This window comes from Scyliorhinus torazame, chromosome 11, assembly GCF_047496885.1.
Source record: "Scyliorhinus torazame isolate Kashiwa2021f chromosome 11, sScyTor2.1, whole genome shotgun sequence".
NCBI lineage: Eukaryota > Metazoa > Chordata > Chondrichthyes > Carcharhiniformes > Scyliorhinidae > Scyliorhinus > Scyliorhinus torazame.
This window is the reverse complement of record NC_092717.1, coordinates 176,366,112-176,375,052: the sequence shown is the minus strand read 5'-3', so window position 1 is coordinate 176,375,052 and position 8,941 is coordinate 176,366,112. Positions and strand designations below refer to the sequence as shown.

At 45.0% G+C, this 8,941-nt stretch overlaps 1 protein-coding gene across 2 annotated transcripts in view; it reads right to left on the bottom strand.

Moving 5' to 3' along the window:
* Positions 1–1,175: 1,175 nt before the first annotated feature.
* LOC140385667 (neural-cadherin) overlaps positions 1,176–8,941 on the bottom strand; it is a 444,649-nt gene continuing 436,883 nt past the window's right edge. For both annotated transcript variants that reach the window (XM_072468059.1, XM_072468060.1), the window contains exon 33: positions 1,176–4,944. In XM_072468059.1, the coding sequence (XP_072324160.1) occupies positions 4,531–4,944 (414 nt within the window). In that variant the 3' untranslated portion in view covers positions 1,176–4,530. The remainder of the gene's footprint in view (positions 4,945–8,941) is intronic.

Genomic DNA, 8,941 nt, shown 5'->3' with positions numbered 1-8,941 from the left:
TGTTGCAGGTCCACCAGCTGGTCACTGCCTGGAAGTTGCACAAAAGTTGATTTATTAAAAAAAACTTCTAATATGTCACTGAACTGTAAAATAGAAATCAGCTATTTACAGCTCCATCTACAGGGCTGTTGGTACTGCAGCTATATGTTGACAATTACAATGGATTATTCCAGACCAGAGCTAAAATAGAACTATCATGTTACCACCAACTCTGCATTTTAAAGGCGCAGTGATTAGCATTGCTGCCTCACAGCGCCAAGGTCCCAGGTTCGATCCCGGCTCTGGGTCACTGTCCGTGTGGAGTTTGCACATTCTCCCCGTCTTTGCGTGGGTTTCACCCCAACAACCCAAAGATGTGCAGGGCAGGTGGATTGGCCACGCTAAATTGTCCCTTAGTTGGAAAAAATGAATTGGGTACACTAAATTTTTTTAATTTTTTTTTAAACTTTGCATTTTATCTGATTCATCCTGGAATTGTGGGCATCACTGGCACGACTGTAATCAGGTCCAGGGCACTTGTCAGATTTTAGTTGCCCCTTAATGTCCAAAAGGTTAGGTTGGGTTAGGGTGGAGGCGTGGGCTTAAACAGGGTTACTCTTTCCAAGAGCCGGTGCAGACTCGATGGGCCGAATGGCCTCCTTCTGCACTGTAAGTTCTATGATTCTCTGAAAATATGAGCTCATGTTATAGGGACAACATACTTGCATGGATAGAGGATTGGACAACTAACAAGAAACAGAGAGTCAGGGTAAATGGATCATTTTCAGCTTGTTATACTGTAACGGAGTGCCACAGGGATTGGTGCTGGGGTCTCAGTGGTTTGTGCTCTATGTTAATAACTTGGATGAAGAGACCAACTGTTAAGTAGCCAAATTTGCTGATGGGATACCAAGATAGGTAGAAAAGCAAGTTGTGAGGAGGATAAAAAGTCTTCAAAGGGATATAGATTTCATAGAATTTACAGTGCAGAAGGAGGCCATTCGGCCCATCGAGTCTGCACCGGCTCTTGGAAAGAGCACCCTACCCAAGCCCATACCAGCCTATACCCATAACCCAGTAACCCCACTCAACCAACACTAAGGGCAATTTTGGACACTAAGGGCAATTTAGCATGGCCAATCCACCTAACCTGCACATCTTTGGACTGTGGGAGGAAACCGGAGCACCCGGAGGAAACCCACGCACACACGGGGAGAACGTGCAGACTCCGCACAGACAGTTACCCAGCCGGGAATCGAACCTGGGACCCTGGAGCTGTGAAGCAATTGCGCTAACCACTATGCTACCGTGCTGGTTACGAGTGGGCAATTATTTGGCAGATGGTGTATAAATGGGAAAATGTGAACCTGGCCACTTTGGGAGGAAATATGGAAAAGCAGAATATTATTTAAATGGAGAGAGATTACAGAATGCTGCTGTGCAGAGGGTCTAGGGTGTCCTTGTGCATGAATCACAAAATGTTAGCGTGAAGATACAGCAAGTAATTCAGAAGATAAATGCAACGTTGACCTTTATCCAAAGGATTGGAATATAAATGCTGGAAAATCTTGCTACAACTACACAGACCATCAGTGAGACTGCACCTGGAGTACTGGAGTACTCTGTACAGTTCTGGTCTCCTTTCTTAACTTGCATTGGAAGCAGTTCAGAGAAGGTTCACTGAGCTGATTCCTGCGATGAAGGAGTTGTCTTCTGAAGAAAGGTTGAGCAGTTTGAGCCAATGCTGTTGGACTTTGGAAGAACGAGAGGCAAACTTATTGAAATATGTAAAATTCTGAGGGGGCTAGATGCTGAGAGGATGGAAATCTAAAACTGGGGGCACAGATTCAAAATAAGGAATATCCCATTTGAGACAGAGATGAGAAGTTTCTTCTCTCAGAGCTCCATTAGTCTCTGGGTTATTGAATATATTCAAAGCTGAGTTCCACAGATTTTTACAAGGGCGTCAAGTATTATGGGGAGTGGGGTCGGTCAGGCAGGAAAGTGGAGTTAAGGCTACAGATCAGCCATAGAATCATAGAATCTCTACAGTACAGAAGGAGGCCATTTGGCCTATCAAGTCGGCACCAACCCTCTGAAAGAACACCCTACCAAGGCCCAATCCCCGCAACCCCACCTAGGGGCAATTTAGCATAGCCAATCTACCTAACCATAACCTTATTGAATGGCAAAGCAGGCTCGAGGGGCTGAATGGCCTACTCTTGTTCCTATTTCTTATGATCTTATGGACAACTTCATCATCACTTCTGTCAATACCAGCTTTTTTATTTCCAGATTTTGTAAATTGAACTCAAATTCTCAAACTGCCGTGGTGGTATTTGAATCAACATTCTTGACTACCTGTCTAAGATGAATGATTACTTATTCTCATTTCTCCTGCTGGTATTATAATTATTTATATTTTGAATGGAGCACCTCTGGAAAGTTGCCATAGAGAGACTGAAAATAGCTTTACACTTGTGTTTCCCTACACAGTACCTCACTTCAATATAGCCAGAGGGAGGTAACAGTTAAGAGCTGGAATATCTCTATAGAATGGGAGAGACACATTGGAAGGTACTTCTCCAAATGCATGATTCCTGAGTGACACAGGCAGAGGCCTGAGAGGAGGAAGCTGGTCTGCTGGCTCTCAGATAGAACCACAGAATTACTACAGTGCAGAGGAGACTGTTTGGCTCATCGCGTCTGCACCGACTCTCTGAAAGAGCACCCTACCTAGGCCCACTCCCCCACACTATCCCGTAACCCCATAACCTCACCGATCCTCTTGGACTGTGGGCGGCACAGTGGTTAGCACTACTGCCTCACAAATCCAGGTCCCGGGATCAACTCTGGCCTCAGGTCACTGTCTGTGTGGAGTTTGCACTTTCTCCCCGTATCGGCATGGGTTTCCTCCGGGTGCTCCAGTTTCCTCCCACAATCCAAAGATGTGCAGGTTAGGTGGATTGGCCATGCTAAATTGCCCCTTAGTGTCCAAAAGGTTAGGTGGGATTACGAGGAGAGGTGGAGGCGTGGGTGCTCTTCCCAAGGGCTGGTGGAGACTCGATGGGCCGAATGGCCTCCTTCTGCACTGTAATTTCTATGACTCTATGAAACCAGAGCACCAGGAGGAAACCCTTGCAGACATGGGGAGGATGTGCAAACCGCACAGTCACCCAAGGCCAGAATTGAACCCAGGTCCCTGGCACTGTGGGGCAGCACTGCTAACCACTCTGCCACAGTGCCACATGTGGAAAGCAAAGATGTTGAGAGGAGAGAAGGGGTAAAATAGAAATACATTTTGTTTAATAAAAATAGTTTTGACTATGAATAAAACATTGTACTGTCAAACTAGGGGATCACGCAAAGTTAACATTTTGGTCCCAATTAACTTTCAGCACTAACATTACCTACTTTAAAAGAAAACTACCCTTGTTAGCATAGTGCCTATGCTCCAATTATTGCCTTCAAGAAAGTAATTACAGGCGTCCACTTTTGTGTCTCCAGAATTATTCCTTCAACACCATGGTACAGTTAAGCTTATCATGGTAAGGCTTTGCATTCCCGTTAGTAAATCTTAGCAACAGTCTAATATCCAGGTTGGATTTGCCTGTCAGAGCACCGTGCATCAGTTGTAACAAAACAATTATAATACAATAACATTCAGCTCAATACAGAAAACATACATGCACAAAATAAATACCAATCTCAAAAGAAATATTTAAAGTACTATAGTACAAAAATAATTTAACATTTCAAAAACAAGACATTGCTTATTTGTACTCATGCTGGCTTTTCTGAGGAGTGGCAGTCTCAAATGTATAACATCACAATTTGATGGTAGTGAGTTACAGGAAGTATTTGATTGCAAGTCATGGTTGACAGTAAAATTTATATTCACATTTCACATAACATACCTACTACTGTTGTGATATGAAGCAGGGAACCAACTAGGGTGATTGTATAAACCTTCATCAGGAAGAAAGGTATAATTTAAAGATCGCAATGAGAACCACCAGATTTCATTATAAATCTTTCTTTTTAAAGGAGTAGAAGACAAGTTCGAATCATTCAAAAAATCAGTTGCCTTGCGAACATTCTCCATTGATTATACAGGATTGAACATGATCTGGCTACTTTCTCTCATAATCTTTCCTCCAGCAGAGCCAACAAGATAAAATCCATGGTCATTATATACCTTCTTGTTTAATTGTTACTGTCTGGAACCACCAGACCAATGAAACTGTGAATGCCCCCTTGTAAAGCTGAAATGAGTGTGTCCGGAAGCAAAATAATCCTCCACTACTAGCATGACTGGCTGAAGCATCTGAGCACAATGAGTACTGTTGTTTCAAAGTCTATTTAAGAATAGGCACAACTTGCAATTTATCTCGCTCTTATATACAGACCTGTAATTCTTTTGGATTTAGATCTCAATCTTTTTGATTACTTGAACAAAAATCTGGAAAGGAGAGCATGGTATAATCTTGCCAATGATTTCTCGCTTTAGATTTTCAAATGTCCCAGTAATTGTAGACAGTATTTCTGCTATTACACATCACTGTCCTGTTTCTGGGCACAGAATTCCTTCAACTTGTCAAACTTTGTGCCCCAGTCTCTGAGGTAGTCATAATTCAAGTCTTCGTCTACATTGGACGTGTCCACAGAGCTGAGGCTTCCTGCCAGTGACCCTCGACCTTCGAAGCAGTAAACATGCACAGTGTCCTCAGGAATCGCTCTCAGGTCATTGTCTGCATCCCAAATAATGCGGGCCACATAGGTTTTGAAGTCCAAGGTATTGGATTGCATTGTTTCAGAAAAGATCACGTTTGGGTGAGTTTGCAGGTTGGGCGACTTCTCTTGTGAATCGGGAGATGCCTTTACCAGTGGGGCAGTCGTTGTTGATGAAGACTGGGATAGGCTTGCACGCAGCGGTTTCTTCAATTCACTGATGTCGTAGCCGTTCTAAAAAAAGTAGACAAGAATCTATTTATTCCATCATGTTTGTGATACTGATACTGGCAAAATACAGAACCTGTTTTGCATCAGGTAGTACATTTCCATCTGCTGTGTCACAAAAGACCCACAATTAAATCCTTTAGACGTATGTGTGAAAGGTCAGGATTGGAATCCTAATTCATTTTTTGTGTGAAAACAATTAATCTGCAATGGTGCCTCATACGAGTCTATATTTCTTTTGATAAAATTAAGGATTGCAGTACCTACCATATTATCTTGCATCCACTTTCTCAAATAAACTCACATAGGACCACTCAGATTAATGTCACAAATCACTTTATACTACCAAAGCCAACATAATTTATTTCAGTAAATCTATCAACTTGGTAAGTGTTGGACCTCCGGTGGCGGCATGTAGGAGTTGTACGTAAGGTAGCTCCCGCTAAAGTCCTTGGTTTCTGGTTCTTTTCACCCGGTTCCCATGGGGAATTGGTGGACAAATTCGTCCCATTTGAGAGTCTTTTGGGTGAGGATGTCAAAAGGCGCAAACAAGAATATTGGAAAGAAAGGTGCGAGCAGTAGCCCTTCTGAGGAATTGAGCAAGTTGCGGAGTACCGCTGGATACAAGATGGCGAAGGCAGGCTCGGGTGGGCCCGCACCTACTAAAGTGGACAAGCTGACGGAGGTAATGGCTGTCGAATTTGAAAGACAAATTGGCAAGCATTTCGAGAGCCAAGGGAGCGAAATGATGGAGACCCTCAAAAATTTGATGGATGATGCATTGGAACTGATAAAGGAGGCTTTGCGGAAGACTTCGGAGACAGTGCGCGAGCATGGTGAGGTTTTGAAGGGGGTGGAGGAGACACTGTTGCGCCATAGCGATTAGCTGGCCTCGCTGAGTGCCAAGCTGCGGAGGGTGGAGGACAGGAACAAGGGCCTGAGAGCTAAGGTCGAGGACCTGGAGAATAGTTTGAGGCGGCAGAACCTCAGGATCTTGGGGGTGGAGAGTTCAAGGCCAACTGACTATTTTGAGTCGATGTTTATGAAGTTGTTGGGGGGGGGGTGCACCGTGGCGCAATGGTTAGTGGTATGGAAACATTGATTATAAAGATGTGTAATTCGTTCTATTTCCTTCCTGTGTCCCTTTCCCCTTTTTTCTTGTATGTACATTTAATTGAAATTGATGCGGTTTGTTTGGGGCTTTTTCTTTTGGTTGTGGCGTTTTCTTTTTTTTTGGAGGGCATTTGTGTTTAGAGGGAGTATTTGGTTGGAGGGAGGGATGTGGGCTACATTCAGGGAGGGGGAGCTTTAGTTCCTGGGTGTGGTGGTATGGATTATTAGTTTCTTTATTGTATTGTTTATTAGTGTGAAGTGGGCTCCGTAGGGGGTGGGGTCTACCTCGCCAGCAGATGGAGGTTGGCTAGTGAACGGGAGTGAGCTGGGGGAAGGGGCTGCGGCTTGCTGGACCTGTTTAGGCAGGTTTCAATTAGCCTGGAAGGTGTGAATAGTGGGGGGAACGGGATAGAGGAGAGAGGTGTTGATTCAAGAGGAAGTGGCTGGGGGATTTCTGGGGAGGGGAAATAGAGCGCTGATGGTGACTGGGGGTTGTTCTTTGTCCCATCAGGAGAGTGGGGCTGGCTGCCAGCTTGGGTGGGATCTGGTTTTAGAATTATGGGGGATGGAGAGGAAATTCCCTCGTGGTAGAAATAGCTGACTTGAAGGGGGTTGGTGAGAGACCCCTGGTTCGAATGGTTACATGGAATGTGCGAGGATTGGGAGGTCCAGTGAAGCAAACGAGAGTTTTTTCACATTTGAAATGAAATGAAAATGAAAATCACTTATTGTCGCAAGGAGGCTTCAAATGAAGTTACTGTGAAAAGCTCCTAGTCGCCACATTCCGGCGCCTGTTCGGGGAGGCTGGTACGGGAATTGAACCGTGCTGCTGGCCTGCCTTGGTCTGCTGTAAAAGCCAGCTATTTATCCCAGTGTGCTAAACCAGCCCCTAATAGTTTGAAGAGTTTGACAGCTGATGTGCTGCTTTTGCAGGAGACCCACCTGCGGGTGAAGGACCCGTAAGGGTTGGGGGGCGAGATAGGTGTTCCACTCGGGCTTTGATTGCAGAGCGCAGAGGGGGTAGCAATACTAATTAACAAAAGAGTTTGGTTCCAGGTGGGAAAAGTGGTAGTGGACCAGAGTGGCAAGTATGTCATAGTTACGGGGATATTGGAGAGTGTTGGTGGTTTTAGCGAGCATGTACATTCCAAACTGGGATGATGTAGCGTTCATGAAGAGGATGCCGGTGGTCATACTAGACATGGACGTGCACCAGCTAATTCTGGGGGCAGATTTGAATTGCGTTCTGAACCGTAAGTTGAATCGGTCTTAGCCAAAGTCGTTGGCCCATTCGGGGTCGTGGAGGTACTGGCAGCGTTCATGAAGGAGATGGGTGGAGTGCATCTGTGGCCGTTTTGCACCCTGGGGCAGGGAATTCTCTTTTCTCTCTCCGATACACAATGTGTACTCGCACATCCACTTTTTTGTGATGGGAAAGTCTCTGCTGCCAGTGGTGAGGAAAGCGAAATATTCCACGATAAGTGATTTCAGAGCACGCTTCGCACCTGGTAGATGTGGTCTTGGAGGTGGGACTGGCCCAGCAGCTGGAGCGGAGTTTGGATGTGGGGCTGTTAGCAGATTTGGGATTTTGTGTGAAGATGTCCAGGGTGATTGATGAATATGTGGAGTTTAACAAGAATGGGGAGGTGTCGCCCTCGGTGCTATGAAGGCGGTGGTGAGAGGGAAGATAATCTAGCACAAGGCGCAGGTGGGTAGGGCGGCAAGGGAAGAGCGGCAACAGTTGGTAAACAAGATCTTGGAAAGTGGATGGAAGATACTGAAGTGACCCCACCCCAAAGCTTTTGGCGAGTAGAAAGAAGTTCAGATGCAATTTGATCTATTATCTACTGATAAGGTGGTGAGCCAGGTGCGGTGCTCGAGGGGTATGTCATGTGAGAGTACCCTTTAAGAAATGGGTGTTTGAGAAATGTACCTTTAAAAAATGGAGCTGCTCATGTTACTGGAGTGATGTCAGAGTGTGGGTGAATCTGAGCTCCACTTCTGCTTTTTAGTTTCAGTTTGAGAAAGAGCTTGGGTGTGTCTGTGCTTTTCAGTGAGCTGAATCTGAAGTTAAAAGTGAGCTGCACTGTTGTGATCTCTGCCATCCAAAGACTATCTATGGGTCATTTGGTGAATTCAGAAGAATTATAAATGTTTTCAGCCTTGAATGTAAACCCTAATGTGCTCCTGTTTGAAGGTTTGTTAAACCTTTTGGATGTTAAAAAGACAGCATACAGGTTACTTAGTGTTGTATTCTTTGGGGGGTGTATTTGATTTACTGGTTGCTAAGATATTCACTGTTTGTTTTAAAAAGGTTAACTTGAGTTCATAGAATAAACATTGTTTTGTTTTTTAAAAAAACACTGGTCCATTTTCTGCTGTACCATACCATGAGTGAGCCGTGTGCTCCCCATACCACAATCTAGTAAAAGGTGTGGGGCAGGTGAATCTCATGATACACTTTGGGGTTCTCTAAACCCTGACCCATAACAGGTAACATACGAATATGGTGAGAAGGCTAGTCGCCGCCTGGCCGGCCAGTTGAGGCAGCAGGCAGCCTCCCATGAGATTGTCCAGATTCAGGATTCAGGTGGGGAACTTGTGTCGGCGTCGATAAAGTTAATGGGACTTTTGAGGTGTTTTACAAGAATCTCTATAGTTCGGGGGAGGAGTCACGATATGTGGGAATTTCTGGAGGGGTTGGATAGAGGACCGGGATGGGCTGGAGGAGACACTGGGGGTGGAGGACATCCGGACAGCGATTGGGCACATTCAGACAGCTAAGGTTCCGGGGCTGGATGAGTTCCTGGTGAAATATTATGAGAAGTTTGCTGATCGATTGGTGCTGTTATTGGTAGAGATGTTTGAGGATTCGGTAACGCTGGGTTCT